The sequence below is a fragment of the Euleptes europaea genome, chromosome 7 (assembly GCF_029931775.1).
Source record: "Euleptes europaea isolate rEulEur1 chromosome 7, rEulEur1.hap1, whole genome shotgun sequence".
In the NCBI taxonomy this organism is placed as follows: Eukaryota; Metazoa; Chordata; class Lepidosauria; order Squamata; family Sphaerodactylidae; genus Euleptes; species Euleptes europaea.
The window spans coordinates 13,810,883-13,828,122 of record NC_079318.1 but is presented as its reverse complement, the minus strand read 5'-3'; the positions used below and the strand labels follow the sequence as shown (position 1 = coordinate 13,828,122).

The 17,240-nt window shown below is 41.4% G+C and overlaps 1 protein-coding gene across 1 annotated transcript in view; it reads left to right on the top strand.

Annotated features, from left to right (window-relative positions):
- Positions 1–782: 782 nt before the first annotated feature.
- TFB1M (transcription factor B1, mitochondrial) overlaps positions 783–17,240 on the top strand; it is a 40,743-nt gene continuing 24,285 nt past the window's right edge. The window contains exons 1-5 of the mRNA XM_056853269.1: positions 783–932; positions 4,113–4,264; positions 6,120–6,228; positions 7,275–7,426; positions 13,691–13,810. Coding sequence (XP_056709247.1) covers positions 800–932; positions 4,113–4,264; positions 6,120–6,228; positions 7,275–7,426; positions 13,691–13,810 — 666 coding nt within the window. The 5' untranslated portion in view covers positions 783–799. The remainder of the gene's footprint in view (positions 933–4,112; positions 4,265–6,119; positions 6,229–7,274; positions 7,427–13,690; positions 13,811–17,240) is intronic.

Below are 17,240 nucleotides of genomic sequence, written 5' to 3'. Positions count from 1 at the left end.
GCACACAGACATACAGGGATATTCTGCCCAACAACAAGCTATTCCCTGGCTGTCCTAATACATTTTACAGAAAGGAAAAGAGATTATTACAAATTGCTAAATCAGTGGATCTTCCATAGTCAGGGGAAGTCTACCTGCTGTCACAATAGTAACCTCAGCTGTGATTATGAGTATAATTCACAGAGGGTAGCCGTGTTAGTCTGTCTGCAGTAGTCGAAAAGGGCCAGAGTCCAGTAGCACCTCTCCTCCGTTTTATTCTCACAACAACCCTGTGAGTGTGCAACTGGCCTAGGGTCACCCAGCAAACTTCTGTGCTGGAGCAGGGATTTGAACCTGTGTCTCTCAGATCTTAGTCTGAAACTCTAACCACTATACTGTTTCAAGTCTATTAACAAAAGCTTCTGCTCCCTTAGAATATTAACTTTAAGAACAAGCTCTTTTTTCAGGGTGTAACAGATTGTTATGCTATATTTGATATGAACCAGCAATTATCCTGTTCAGTGTGCCATGTTGTTTGTTAATTGGTATGTTTTGTATGGTGATTCTATTACCACAATATGCTTGTAATATTTTATGAAAAAGAAGAATGAAACAAACTGAAAATAAATGCTACAGAAACCTGTTGCTGTACACAGTACATACTTTGGAAATAAGAAACTATTACATTACACTTACAGAAAAAAATTAAAACCTGTCTTCTGTTTCTAGTCTAATTGAAAATATTCAATAGTTGACTATTCTATTCTAATATTTCTATGTTCTGATGTTCTCCTAGGGGAAAGAATAAACCTTCTGATTTATGGCTGCATCAAAACAAGTGGCTACTTTCCGTCTCCCACCTCTTCCAACAATTGGAGAGATTATTAAACTGTTTAAGCTTCGAGCTGTAAAGCAGTTATCTCAGAACTTTCTTCTGGACCTGAGACTTGCAGGTTAGTTGCCCTTTTCAGTTATTTTATTGAAAAACATCATGGTTTTCTGGAGATCGTCAGACAGATTTTTATTTACGCAGATGTTTTCTGATAATAGATGTTTGTTTTAGCTGAATGAAATAATTTTAAAGCCTACAAATGAGACTTAAATGTTGGAATATTTATGATATTCGTGACTGTCTATAATGCTTCAGGATTCACTTATGCTGATTCCCGCAGTACAGACTGCTGTGAGTGGTGCAGCATCAAATGTTAACATCTTTTCTGTTGACAACCCTCCCACATATGGTTCTTTCAAAGAGTATGAAAATATACTGAGGACCAGGTGAAGCCTCCTGATGTTGACTCAAGCGAATGGTCTGTCTAGCCCAGCACATGTACTCCATTGATTTATTTCAGTTTATGGCATGGATGCAGGCTTGGGTAGCAGGAGTTTGTGGCCTCAACTGAAGCAAGAAGGCTTCTGTGCTTAACTGTGGCACTGAGTCAAGCCTATATTATTTTCTTCCTCTCCCACACTATACTACTACCTGCTGCCTGGATCGATAAACTAGATGCAAAAGTATGGCGGCTATATATGTGCCAGTTTATGTATATGCCATCCCCATGCCTTGAGGTACTTTTCTTCTAACCTGTGCATACTGCCTACATCAAACTGCTGGTGAAATATATTGGAGACGAGATGCTGTCAGTGTGGTAATGACTGCCAGCTTAACTCCTCTTCATCTGAGCCACAGAGGTAGTAGAAATACTTAACCAATGCCTGTAATTGGTCATGGGTTGAATTAAAGTTTATAAACTGAAGCTAGATCATTTAGTGATTTTGGAAAATGGGTTTCTGTCTATCCTTGATGGGGTTGCATTAATCTCAGATCAATTTTCAGATCAAGATCTAATGCTTAATTTGGATGCTCAGGTAATATCTCTGGCACAAGGTATTTTACCAGCTTACGTTGTGGGTCAGCTGTGGCCTTTCCTAGACAGAGTTCCACATGTTTATAATGTCCAGGTTAGATTGCTGTTATATATGGGCCTGTCCTGGAAAACTATTCAGAAACTTCACTTTGTTCAGAACACAGGAGCAATGTTAACACACTGAGATTTTTTTAAATTTAGGAATTTATGCTCATCAGTGGAGATAAACTTTTATCTCCATCTGCAGACTCAGAGGCTTACAAAATATGTACAAAAATACTGCTTAATCGAAAAAACAAATAAAACATTGCAATATGACATTCCAGCATTATTGGCTGGTGTTGTTTTCACTAATTAGGTTCACCAAGGGCTACATGCAACAAGCCATGGGTAAGAGACAGAGTACCAAGACCACATTGATTTGCACCTCTGGTGACTTCCAGGCTAAAAATAAGGAACAGAAGGTCAGTCTACCTTCTTCAGCTGGCAACAAGATGTTCCCAACCTTTCTCTCCAGGTTGTTGTCTAACTTGGCAGAGTTAAGAGATTTCAGATGTTTTTCTGTATGTTCCTGAGCATGACCCAGCTTTGTTTTATAAAGCCCTGTGTGGCTTTTCTCTGACATGGATAGCCCCAGCTAGCTTGATCTCATCAGATCTTGGAAGCTAAGCAGGGTTGGCCTGCTATGTGGGAGACCACCAAGGAAGTCCGCAGTTGTGACACAGAGGCTGGCAATGACGAAACTCTTTTGAACATCTCTTGCCTTGAAAACCCTATGGGGTCTCCATAAGTCAGCTGTGACTTGATGGCAAAAGTAAAAGTGGTTTAGAACCAGGGAATCTGAAGGGCCCACCTTCTCCAGTATGACTTAAGATGGAGAATCTTCTACAGGTTTTTTTAGAAATTAGTCTGGTGGTGAATAAGCAATTCACTTTTTCTGTGGTAGGAACCTGTTAACAGAATGTCCTTCCCCAAAAGATTAGGGAGGTGCCAGTGCTGTATACTTTCAGAGACCAGATTTTTAAAAAAATTCCAAGGTTGTTAATGACTGTTCTTGCTTCTAACTTTTCCTAACTGGTCGTTTGATCCATACTTCTCTGCTCACGATTTTGTAGTGTTTTTTTTTTAATTTTGTGGTTTTCATTATGTAATTTGTTTGAGGACTGTATAATTATAAATCCCCTTTAGAGATTTTTATATGGAAAAACCAGGGTATAAATACATACATAAATGAAATATAAAACATTTTGAAACCAACCAACTGTGGCTCTAAGGTTAAAGCTTAGAAATTCTTTAGCTGGAATTGGAGCTGGAAACGTGTTTGTGCAAAACCTGTGTTGTGCCACTGAAGTGTTCCCTTTCCTTGTGAGCATACTTGAGAAAGCTGCTTTATTCCAACAGGAATATTTTTTATTAAAAGAAGAACTAACCTAAGATGTAAAATTACAGTGAAACTCAAATTGATTAATATGACTTTTATATTCTGTAAGCCGCTCTGAGCCTGGCTTTGGCCGGGAAAAGCAGGGTAACAAATGGAAATAATAAATTAATAAATTCATGGTAATATTTGAGTTCAAGCAGTACAGTAGTTCACACCTTTGCACGACCTTTGTACTATGCAGTCAATGTCATGCAGCTGTGGTAGAAGAAAGTTGGGATTTGAGAAAATGCTGACAGTTGCAAAGGGTTTTGGTTTACAAAAACACCCAAAACAGAGAGTAGTTTATGCAGACAAATGCCTCCTGACCATGGCTATGGGGGGGTGAGGGAGGCGGTACGGGAGCCTCCTTCTTCCCTGCCTGCTACTGAGGCGGTTATGCTGGAGGTGGATGGAGTGCAAGCTGGCGCTGTCTCCTCCTTCTGCCGCCAAGGCAGTGGTGCTGAAAGGGGTGGGCAAAGATGTGCAGGCGCCTCCACTGCAGCCCCCCACTTCACCTCTCACCTGCTGGATCTGCTGCCATGGTAGGAACTGCTGCAGCATGAGTTGGATAGCTGAGTGGGTGGAAAGAGCAGCAGGGCGGGGGGGGGCTATAGTTAGCCAGGGAGGGTGGCAGGAGGGCAGACAGGCAGAATGGCAGGGAGGGGACAGGCAAGTGAAATTTCCCCCACCAGTTTCATGGGTCCCGTCTTGTGTATTACATTAATTGATTTTAACTTAACTTAGTTGATGACCATTCTGATGTGAAGTCCTTGTTGGTCATAGAAATGGTTTCTCTTAATGAGCTTTGTAGAAGATAAACTGTGCCGCTGTTTTCTTAATTGCAGATAAGATAGTGAGAAATGCTGGCAGTCTGAAAGATGCCCATGTATGTGAAGTGGGCCCTGGCCCAGGAGCAGTCACACGATCCATCTTGAATGCTGGCATTGCAGAGCTCCTGTTAGTTGAAAAAGATCCTCGCTTTATTCCAGGGCTGCAGGTATTAAAATACTTTTCTGGAGATTCCCAAATGAGTTACGATTTTGAAAGTAGAATGGTTGTAAAAGAGCAAAAAGCTGTGTTTCTTGGTTCTTGTAGGTTATCCGGGCTGTGTAACCGTGGTCTTGGTATTTTCTTTCCTGGTATTTTCTTTCCTGTGTTTCTGTTTAGGTCTGAGCCACAGAATAAAAAGTGTTGTATGAAGTCCTGAACAGGCACATAGCTGGGGGTGGGGGGAGGGTTGGGGAGGGCAGTGCTATCTCAGAAATGTGTCATGTTCCACCTCGACTACCTCACTCAGCTTGCTATCTGGTTTTAGCCAGTAATTGCAACTGACTTTGCTGTACCTTGCCTGTGTAAAGGAATATATGCCTCTGAGCATGGGCCTTTTACTCTCCAGTGAAAAACCACCATCAAGCTTCTTTCAACTCCCCCCCCCAAAAAAAAATTTTTTTAAGTTAGGACTAAAGGACTAGAGAGGCATCATGCTCAAGCAGGTTTAAACTCCAGAGCCTTTTTCCAACAGAAAAAAGTGGTACTGCATTAAAGACCTGACCTGAGGTGGCTCTTAAGCACCACTACCTCTCACTACAGGAAAACAATGTCCTTGGGAGGATTTAAATAAATCTGCCAAGAATAATCAGTCACCTGGATGGCAGGACTGGAAGCACCCTGCTCATTTTCAGGGTGTTTATTCTCCACTCCATAGTAAGCATAAACATTTGTCTACCAAGTGTTAATGGACAATTTCTAGGTTGGAGGAACTGATTTGCAGGCAGGTGCAACTTTGGAACTTCCCATTGTAGTAATTAAGGCCCTGACTAATTCCTGTCTCCCCACTCACTCCCAGTTTTCCTACCCTACAGTCTTGAGCCCAGCAAGGTCTCTTGAGAGAAGAATGTAGGTGCACTAATTAAATCAACAACTAACTTGTATTATAGATCCTAAGTGCTTGTGATCACTACCGCACATGTAAATTGGAGGTGGGAGGCAATAATTAGCACTAAAAGCTCACTTCATTTGAGCACTTAGTTAATTTCCATGTTATTTTTATTTTTTAGTCTGCTAAGTAGTCATATCTTCAAAACCACATGATAGTTAGTACTTACAGGTGACATGTGGTTAGGGTTGCCTGGAGAAAATATGTCTCTTGTAGAGGCCTAATGGGATATTATTAACCTGCATTCCATGAAAAGTGTCCCCTGCCCATTTCCACATATTAAACCTCTATTAAAGGAGCAGGGTGCTTTTTCCCCAGGTTGTTGACAACTCTATGTGTAGTATGTACCTAGTAATGTGTGGCAGGTACTACTGTTAGCGCAGCTATTGGACCTTCACCTATGACACCATCAGCCCCCCTGTTCCTTTGAATTTCAGGGTTTATGATGATGAACACATCCTGAGTTTTGATGAATATTCATTCTGTTTGAAAGCCCCAGACTTATGTACAATTTCATTATCTAGAATATAGGAATGAGTCATCGGTGAACAGACTTGTAGGAACTATTAACAAGGAACTATTAACAAGGTTGTTTAGTGTTCTGAAGAAACGTCATTTGTTAATGCTGAAAAGAGGTACTTGTATTTTATAAAACATGTATCTTTGGGAGAAAAATAATATGTGTTTGTTTCAGGCAAAAGTTATAGAAACTGCTCTGTTGATGAAGTTCCACTCCATTTATTCATGAGGCATGAGTAGTGGTTTTCATAAAGTCTTAAAGTTGTGTATGCTATTTGTGAAAGGTAGTATTTTCTTTAGTTTTATTGATGGCATGCTTACCTGGTTGGAATACTTTTCATCTTAGGGTCTGATTAGCTGTTAACTAACCTAAATTTTCTTTCTTTGAAAATCTCAGATGCTGTCTGATGCAGCTCCAGGAAAAGTTCGTATTGTTCATGGGGATATTTTGACATACAAGTTGGCAAAAGCTTTTCCACAGCATCTTAAGAAGGAATGGGAAGATGGTAAGTACGTTGGAACCAGAACACCTTTTTAATTTTAATAATTTTAATAAATATATTCAAAGTAATGGTGTGGGACTGTGATTTAATGGTGGAGCATCTGATTTGCATACAGAAGGTCCCAGGTTCAGTCCCTGGTATCTTTAGTTAAAGGGATCAGGTGATGTGACCCTGGGAGCCAGTACTATCACAGTAGGCAATATTAACTTGATAGACCAACAGTCTGACTCAGTGTAAGGCAGCTTCATGTGTTCAGTGTAACTAGAGATCTCGTTTTAATATTTATCTCCATGACTACCAGTGTGCTTGTTTTTGGCTTGCTTCCACAAAGTGGCTATCAAGGAATTCTGACACTTGGTTGCATTATTATTTGGCAGCTTAGAGTCTCCAGTTGTTGAAATAATTAGAGGTATGAAGGGTGAGAAGTTCCTACTTCACTTTTCTTTCTTTACTTGTTTGTGCTGGGTTGCGTGGTTATAAGGTGCTTCACCATACAGTCCTCATCTGCAGTTCTGTAGCCAATATATGAATTTGAATTTTCTGGTTCCATTTACTAGAGACTCTTCTCGCCACTTTCCATTTTCTTTCTTGAGGGGGGAAGGGAACACTGCATTTTTCGTATGGTACATGAGGCTATCGTTTCTGCACAGTCATCACCTCTATATGTTGATGGTTTGGAGAAGGGATTTATAGTTCTTATACAACTACTAAATTTACACAACTGTTGATGTTTATCTTGTATGTACTGACAGAAGTAATGACAAATTGTGACTTATTATACAGTTACAGAGAAACCATAGATGATCATAGATTAGGATGCCATTGTCATCTTATTCCAATGTTGTGCCCTCGGCATGTAGGTATAACCCAAAAGATAACCTTGCATTTTTGAGGTTTATTTTATTGTGTATTGTTTAATAAGGGCTAGGAACATGCATAGTTTGTGTGCTGCAGAATGGTAATGTGTATTGCATGCTTGCATTAATGTTGAGAATACTTTTGTACCAGGCAGTCACTGACCCTTTTTCTTTCTTTCTCTTTTCTTACAGATCCCCCAGACATACATATTATTGGAAATCTACCTTTCAGTGTTTCAACCCCACTAATAATCAAGTGGCTTGAGAATGTATCTGAAAGGAATGGTCCATTTAGTTATGGTAGGACACAGATGACTCTAACATTTCAGAAGGAAGTAGGGGAGGTAAGTTCGCCTGTTGACTTATTAAACATTTCTAAACTGGAAAAGACTAAAATTTGTAAATAAAGAAATGCTTGATAGAAGCTAACAGTGAAATTATACTTTCCTGGGAATAAGACCCATTAAATAGAAATAAGTATTGCATTGGATAGCACTGTAAATTTCTATTTTTGGAACTAGTTCTTGTACTAAGTTTACTGCTCTTTCCATTATCTTCATTTTTCTCCAGTCATCTCAAAATGTGTGTGTGTGTGTGTGAGAGAGAGAGAGAGCATTTTTGGTCTAGCTTAGTTTCATAGGCTTTGTTAATACAAAAGTCCCAAAATGGATTCTGCAAGTACAGAAGTATTATTGGGAAGTCTATAGATTCTGACTTCTGTGAGAAGCTGTGGTTCTGGTCCTACCTGGAAGGTAGATTTCAGTAGGTGGTGCTGGGGTGGACTGCTTTTTAGCCCCTTGGCCTGTGGGGTCCCACAGTGTTCTGTCTTGTCCACTGTGCTCTTCAACATCTACATGAAACCACTGGGTGTGGAGATTGGGGCTGGGTTGTCACCAATGTGTGGATGACGCTCGGCTCTATCTAATGCTTCCACTGATCCCAGGGAGGCTGTAGAAACGTGAACTGGTGCCTGCAGGCAGTGTTGGAATGGATGCGGGCTAATAAACTGAAGCTTAATCTCAACAAGTTGGAACTGCTACTAGTGGGCAGAAGGTGTGGCCCGGGATTTAAAGTGTCACCTATTCTGGATGGAGTTGCACTCCCCTTGAAGGGGGTGCTTTTGGAACCAGGCCTGCTGCTGGATAAGCAGGTGGCAGCAGTGGCCAGAGTGCCTTTTACCAGCTTCGACTGGTTAGCCAGCTGCAGCCTTTCCTGGGCAGAAAAGATCTGGCCACTGTGGTATATGCCCTGGTTAAGTCTAGCTTACTGCAATGCTTTCTATGTGGGGCTGCAGCCAGGATGTTGACTGGAGTGGGTTGTAGGAACCGTATCACTCCAGTCTTGGCCCATCTACACTGGCTCCCAATTTTTACTGGGCACAATTCAAAGTGCTGGTCTTAACCTTCAAAGCCATATATGGTTTGGGACCAACATACCTGAAGGATTGCCTACACCCTTGTGAACCCACCTGACCACTGCAGTCATCTTCGGAAGTCCTGCTTCGGGTGCCCCCGCCTTCTGAGGTTAGGCGGGTGGCAACCCGGGAGAGGGCCTTCTCAGTCATGTCACCACAGCTCTAGAACTCTCTCTCCAGGGAGATTCATCTGTACCCTACTGTTGCCATCTTCCACCAGCGGGTGAGGACTTTTGTTTCGTTTGGCATTCCCGCAGTGTTCCTTCCTTCCAACTATTTAATTGCTGCTTTTATGTCTTCATGCATATTTTAACTCTTTGTTTAATTTGTTTTAATGTGTGTTTAGTTGGGATTGATTTAAATGGTTTTAAAATGTGATTTTATCTTGTATGTTTTCAATTGGTACCACCTTGGTGGCCCTTGTGAAGACAAAGGTGGGATATAAACGTTGCAAATAAATGTCTGTTTTGCGTGTAGGAAGTCTCAGATTCAGTAACTGGCATAGAGTCATAGAATAGAATCATAGAGTTGGAAGGGGCCATACAGGCCATCTAGTCCAACCCCCTGCTTAATGCAGGATCAGCCTAGAGCAGGGGTGGGAAACCTTTTTTCCACCAAGGGCCATTTGGATATTTATAACATCATTCGCGGGCCAAATAATATTATAAACTTTAAAATTAGCTGACCAAGCCCCAAGCAGGCAGCTGCCCCAGATGACCCTCCCGGCGCAGGCAAGCAGGCAGGCATCCAACCGGTGGTGCACTCGCCCACCTGGTAGCACAGGATGGTCTGTTGCACCAGCTGGGTGCAGCCATCCAGCCACACGCCAGAGTTGCTCCTGCTCCACATGGTCAGGGCCGGATTCTATAGCCGGCTCCTGCTACCTCTGCCTGCAGGGATGAAATGAGGACACACTGGCTAAAAACTCCCCCCCTGCGCATTCTGGCCCTGCTTCCTTTAACCCCTCCATTGTCACCACTTCCGCCCCCAGCCCTCTTGTAGTACAGACTGAATACGTTTCTCCACGGCTCAGGTGGGAAAGGGTTAACAAAGTTTCTTGGGCAGTCCTAGTAGCTCCATAGCTGATGACTCTTCGGCAAGGGGAAAAAAAGGTTCCTTTTCTCAGCAAAACAAACTCACATCTGCCTTGAATAGAGGCTATTCCTGTCCGCGGGAGGGGGCGGATCGCCAGTCTTAGATCATTCTGAGCTAGAGATCTGCCAGGACCCACGAAGGGCCAGACCAAATGATTTCGCGGGCCTTAAACAGCCCCCGGGCCTGACGTTCCCCACCCCTGGCCTAGAGAATCTCTGACAAGTGTTTGTCCGCCTCTGCTTAAAGACTGCCAGTGAGGGGGAGCTCACCACCTCCCTAGGTAGCAGATTCCTCTGTCGAACAACTCTTACTGTAAAAAAATTTTTCCTGATATCCAGCTGGTACTTTCCACTCACTATTTAAACCCACTATTACGAGTCCTATCCTACTGCTGACAGGAATAGCTCCCTGCCCTCCTCTAAGTGACAGCCCTTCAAAGAGAGCAATCATGTCCACCCTCAACCTCCTCTTTTCCAGACTAAACATTCCCATCCTCCATAAATCAAGTAGTAGGTAGTGTGGAAGATCATAGAGTTGGAAGGGGACATCCAAGGTCATCTAGTCCATCCCCCTGCAGGAAATTCACAACTACACCCCCCACGCACACACCCAGTGACCCCTGCTCTGTGTATTGAGGATAACTTTTAAAGCCCTGTATGGTATGAAACCCTCATACCTACAGGACCACCTCTCCCTTTACATCCCTCCACACCCTCTTCAATTGTCCTCTCGGGGCCTCTTGCAGCTGCCCAGCCCCAGGATGGTTCACTTAGGAGTTACTGGGGGAAGAGCTTTCTCAGTGATGGCCCTGGCCCTGTGGAATGCTCTCTCTGATGACACCCATGCCTGTGGGACTTGCTTAGTTTCTGCAGGGCTTGTAAGGTCAGCTTGTTCGGTTTGGGCTTTGGAAGTTAAGCAGTTGCTCTGGTTGGTTTGACAATAGTATGGTGCTGAGTCATATATTTAAAAACTGTATGTATTGTTTGATTTTGTTGGTTTTCAACTGATTTATAGTGATGTTGTTTTAAGTCTCCACGAGACCTCTCGGGTGAGTGGCTACTAAAAAAAAATCCAATAGATAAATAGTGCCATGCAACCTGATATGTGAAATCTATTTTCCCTAGCAGATCTTCTGCACTGCTGAGGGTATGCCATGATTGCCTGCATTGATACTACACTTGATCTTAGCCAAAAGGCTGAGAAGCTAGAATTCAATTGTTCATTGCAGGGAGATAATGAGGAAGAGTGTGGACAATTGTCTGGAGCTGTTAATGAATTCCAGTGGAAGTGTTTTTAAATTACAAAGTTTGTTTTGCATGGGTAATGTTATACCATCAGGAGTGAGAACAAACACTGATCAAGAGCTCCTAAGCGCTGTGTTGCCTTTAGTATACCTTCTGATCAACTACTTTTGCTCCTTGCACAAGCCCTGTTCAGTCAGCATAAGGGTTCTGCTGACCCAAGGGTATCATTATCCTGGAGTAAGCTTTCCCACTAGCAAAGCAGTGTGCCCTGACAGCACATGGGAACTTAAGGGAGCATCACTTGTGAGTAGCATCATTCTGACCTGTACAACCAATGACTTTGATGGATGTTGGCTAGCTTTTCCTCTCCGCTTCCCAGTTCATCTCAGCTTCCAAAATGAAACTACTGCAGCCAGTTTGGATTACCTAGGGCAGAGGTGTCAAATACACGGCCTGTGGGCCAAATTCGGTCCCTTCAGAGCTTTTATCTAGCCCATGAGCCAGCCAAGACGGTCACTCCCCCAGTCCTGATCTGTACTGGCGAGCCGGATGCAGGCTCACCAGCCAAGGCAGCCACCACCACCACCCACTCTCGATCTGGGCTGGTGAGCCATGGCTTGGCGTGGCTTGGCCTGGCCAAGTGACATTAATGTCATATCTGGCCCTTGTAACAAATGAGTTTGACACCCCTGACCTAGGGTATCCAAAATGGTTGTTGATCTTTGAAAGTAAAGCTCATGAGATTTTGCTATTTTAACATTTTGAAATGTCCTTTCCCCCATTTAAAAATTTTTTAAATTGCAAACCTGCACACACACACACACCCTGGTTTTGTAGAAACATTTCGTCTTTCTGTCCCTGTCCCTGTTGAACAGATTTGTTTTATCCATACTCAGGAGCCAGGTTCAAAATTTGATACATAGATGTTCTAGTCAAAGTGAAGGGATCATCTGAGCCAAGCTATCTATACACTGCAGTTGTCTGGCAAAGCAGACCTCCTTTTATCAGCTCTCAGTCCATGTTGTTTTTGGCACAAAAGCTCCTGTTCAGTTCTCTAAAATAATTGATGGTGTGAGCTGCTATTCTGTGCTTAGTGATAGGGCTAACAGATTAGGCTTCCAAATCTAAAAATGGTTGGAAATGGAGAACAGTTTGTTAGTGATGAAAAGGAAATACAAAGAGTTGAGAACTTAAGTGCAGTCTGTGCTTTATATAGCTGTAACCAGCTGTATGTGCTATCAAGTCCTTTTTCTTAATACGTGACATGCAGATTATAGTGTTTCTGCACGTAACGTAGCTTAAATGAGATGCAAAATAGCATTCACAGTAAGTTTCTTGTAGTTAGTTGAAAAGGCCTAAATCTACAGGAAATGCATTGACGTGATCATGGCAACAGAACAAACTGGTTTTGGTAACTGCTGTTGAAGTTCTTCTAGTACTACTTTTTCTCATATGATGGTCTCTGATTTTTTCTTTGAGTCTTATTCTGAAAGGACTTTTTGGGTGGGGGTTATTGGGTTGGGTACAAAGTACTCACTTTGCATCAGTACTCAGAGCAGTGACTTTTCTCCCTCTAGTCCTGCTATAGCCATCCTTGAAATGTTTTCCTGGGCATTGGGATCTCAAAGAGCAGCAGTAGGTGTGATATGGGAATCTGCAGTTTGGGTAGGGGTTTGGCAAAAAAAATTCCACACCCTTCTTCACTGGCAGAAGTTTGACCCGTGTTATGTAATATTTACATTGTAAGTAAATAATATTGTCATAGTATGTGATGTACAAAGGTAGTTGTCTAGCTGTTGTCTAGCATAAAAAATAGAGAGTCTTGAAAAGAAAGAAATAAGGTTATGGAGACTCCTTGTTGGTGACACTGAGCAGTTCCTTCACTATAATTGAGGCTAATAGCTGTTAATATTAAGTTCAGTTAAAGGCACGTGAATATTGTCCTTCTGCTAAAAAAAATAATTACTGCAAGCCAGTTTTTATTTGCTGATCCTTCTCTGGCTTATGCTTTCTGCTTTCATAGAAACTTTGTGCTAGAATTTCTAGTGTGTATTTCTATACTGACTGTGTAGGCACTATACTAGGACAGAAAATTAGATGAAAGACTGTTTGTGAAACATTGAAATGTCTTCTAGTTTGATGTTATGATTCCGGTGAGCCGCAGGAGCCTTCTTTCCAAGTCACATTCTTTCTAGGAACCATCCCCCCCCCCAAATAAAGGTTTAAGCGAGTGCTGCTTCATAGTGCTGTCTGTCATTTAGGTCATTGTGCCCATGTTCTGTCTAGAGGTCTGTTAGCACTTCTGAAGTGCTGATCAGGCCTTCATTTTTTTAATTGCACAGTATAATTAATTCAAACAAATATTAAATGATACCTTTGGTTAGGATACTTTCTATTTTTGTTTTTTAAACCAGTACAGCAAGAATATTATATGCGCAAAAGTGGAAACATCCATATATACCTGCAATAGAAGAATGGCTTGTCAAGATGTTAGAATTAGCAGAAACGGCCAAACTGACTGCTTTGATCAGAGAAAATAACGTATCTTTGTGGAAAATTGGAAACCATTTATGGACTTTTTGCGTAATATGGAAAAGAACGAATTGATGATTTGTGGGTTTGAAGAGTAGAAGAATAAGAATGTAGGTATGATAGAGAAAAGTTTGATTTTTTAGTTGTAAGAATAATTAAAAAAATTTTGTATATGTAGCTAGAGAACAGGTTGTAATATCTTAATTAGATTTATATTTGATACAAACGAAAACAGAAGTAAAAATAAAATAAACCAGTACAACTTACTGTTTGATAAGCCTGGATGAATTCATTTGCAATAACTCTTCTGCTTTCTTCCACAGAGGCTGACAGCTAGCACAGGATCCCGGCAGCGTAGCAGACTTTCTATCATGTCTCAGTATCTGTGTACAGTTCACAATTGTTTTACAATTCCTGGCCAAGCTTTTATTCCCAAGCCAGAGGTGAGTCTGTTTTAACTCTTACGATAAGAACCAGATACCGTAACTTCAGACACACTGTCATGGAATAAGATGTTGAATGTAGAGTCTGATTATGTGGGCATGGAGTTCCTTTAATTCTTTAACAGGAATGGATGTATTAGAACTAAAGTTGCGCACAACAGTTTAAGATTTTGAAGTAAATTCCACACTAAATAAATATTTATTGCTGGATGAAAATCAAATTAACTGTGCTGTATTTTAAAATCAAGATAGAAGTACATAGTCTTGGATTCTAGAAGGAAAATGAATAAAATAACAAGAAAATATTAAATTAAAATAGTTCTTCATAATCCATCAATTTTCTTATCAGTGATTTGCAAGACAATGAAAGGTTGATGTAGATCATGACAGTTATTTCACATTAGGCCTGGTGGTAGTTGTTTTCTGTCTCTTAAGTATCTCGGGTCATAAAGCATATGTAAAAATAAGTGCTTTTGTGAATTTAATAAGAATATGGATATCCCCATGTACTGAAGATATTCTTATTTCATTAGCGCAGTCAGCAAATTAAATCTTTTGTAAGTGCAATATTAATTTTAATAACCTCTGTTCCACAGTTTCAATTTGTTAGATTACTGCATTGATGCAGATATTGCTGTTAACTAAAATTTTGGGGTCCTGGTTGCCTGCCTTCTCCCCCTTGAGCTTGGGGATGCTCCTGAATCCTTACGAGAATCCTGACGCTGTGACTGCATCGTTCCATGGTGTCTCCTGAGAGCTAGTCTATTAAATCCACCACAAGGCTGTTTTTCCTTCACTAAATTCTGCATCGTTCCATAGTGTCTCCTGAGAGCTAGTCTATTAAATCCACCACAAGGCTGTTTTTCCTTCACTAAATTCTTGGTGTAGTTTCAGTATCTATGTTGGACTCATGCCCTTTCCAGTCCTGGTGCCTTCACTCTCAGACTTGTGTAACCACAAAGAGGCATCTAATCCCAGTCTGACGATGGTCCACAGTACTGCAGCTGGTATCTTCTTGGAGTGTGGTTATCAGTTGTGCTGTTCCTTGACAGTTTGACGCTTGATAGCCAAGGGGGGAAGAGGGAAATCCTGTTTCTGTCCCTGGACAATATTCACTTCAAGGCTATTAATCCTTTCCTTTGTGCAGAGGGATGACTCGACGTCTCAGAAATCACTGGGAATGTAGTTTTACTCAGATTTCGATGAGCTTTGGATTGCCGTTGCTGATATTTGCAGATATTTGATATATGCTCTATTATAATAAGAGTATGTAGACTGGCTTTGTCTAGTGATTCCTATGATGTAAGAAAACTCTCCCAAGCAAACAAAATTACATGGATTCCTAGCACTAGGCACTGTTGTTGATCAGACTGGCACTTCGAGGGTTGTAAAATAACTGTCAGATGCCCAGAGAGGGAATGTAAGCTGAAAAGCTGCTTTTGCAAATTGATTAGTAGCCTATTATCCTTGACACAAGATGTAGGTAGAGGTTTTAGAGATCTGTGAAATGCTTAGTAGGAATGTATACTTGAAGATTATGCTTGGTAGCAGCAGGAGAAAAAAAATGAACCAATATCATTTTTATAAATCTAAATTGGCCCAGTCCTTTCTAGCTCAACTGCTACAGACTGATACTCGAATGTTGCTTTGAAAAACTCTCCCAAGCAGTAATAGCATTGGAGCCAAACAAGCTTTGTTGAGGCAGATGTGGAAGTGACTAACACAATGCAAACTATAAATTTTCTCAATGGTGCCGAGTAAACAGTGTGTCCTAATCAGAATAGGGACGTCTGTTCCCATTGTTAAGTATTTTACTCAATTACTGCTTCCCAATTAATTCTGAATTAGAATTTCAACACAATATTTGTATGTTATGTATATTTTTCGTATGCTTCTGGCATAAAGTTATCAAATAGTCATTATTAGTACTGTGGAAATGTTGCTTTTCTAATGGCTTTTCAAAAGACAAATGTTGTAGCTGTTACCCCAAAGTGGGCCAGTCTGAGGAAGGATTTTGAATGTGGAAAATTAATTTAAAATTCCTGCTAGAATTTTGAGCTCACTGTGTTCCCTTGGGTGCTTGCTTGCTGTCCCTCTGTCAGTGGTGCAGATGAAGATGCAGTGAGCGAGCTATACATGCACAATTTTGAGCTGCTTGGAAGAAAAGCAGTATGTAAATGTGCCAAATAAGTGTAATCGATTAACTCTGGGATGCTGGTATGGAGCCTTTTCTTTATTTAATGAAACAGATTTACTAACCGAACGGTGATCCAGAGATAACAGAACCAAGGGGGATTTCTCATAGTTTATTTGGTTATATCATGGCACATTAGGTATCGCATTATCTTGGTTTTTGTTGTTTTGGTTAGCACAAGAGAATGGGGATTAATTTGGATTGGCAATATTGCTCAAGCTTTTGTATGTAATGTAGCAATCCAAGTACTAATGAATGCATGACCATCATTTTCTCATCCTCAGTGCTGTAGATTAGCTAGCAATCTCTGTCTAGCCACTTCAGAGAAAGTGGGCAGAGCCAGATGGAGCAGGGCTTCTGATTGGCCATTAGCTATCTTCTGTTTTGTGTAGATTTTTAAAAGGTTGCTTTGGCGGCCGCTATCCACCACAGCACAAGGATCCTCACTGTGTGACTGAAGATAAACTGTATTCAAGAACTTAGTTTTAAACTTCATATTCATTTTAAAAGGTGTCCTGTTAAACAGAACTTCTGCCTAAAATGTTGAAGAGTTACTATTACAGTTGTGCATGACCTCACTCCCTGACATTTTGTGGGTTGGCTCCGCCTCTTGTGGCAGCCATTTTGGGGCTGTGCCCACCACCCTGTGTCAGAATTCCAGAGGTGCCCACAGGTTCAAAAAGGTTGAGGACCTCTGGTCTAGAGACTATCAGAATTATTTACATTCTTCCTCTTTGCTATTAACTGGAAATAGTAGACTATCTTTGTGTAAAAAAAAAACCTGATTGGGTCTACAGATAGTCTTGCGATTGTCATTTATTCCCCTCTTATCTGTAGAGAAGGAGAACAAGCTGGACCTGTGCTTTGGCTTAGCTGCTTGAGCCTTGTGCTTCCATTGTGCCTTGCCTTTTGCTAGCAACAAGCTCCTCTTTTGGTCTTGGAGGTTGCTGCTGTGTGTTGGCTTTCTTTCAATCTCATTTTTATCTGGCCTTTCCCCAAGGAGCTGAGGCATGCTGCTTCCTTCCCCACTTTATCTTCACTAAAGCCCTATGAAGTAGATTAGCAAGAAAGGGAATGACTGGCCCAAGATCACCACCCTGTGAGCTTTATGGCAAAGTGGGGATCACTCAGATTGTCGTCGAACACCGTATACCACACCAGTTCTGGCACACTGATTGCAGAGATGTGATTCCTTATGTATGAATATGGGATGCTATCTGATGGGTCTGTGATGGA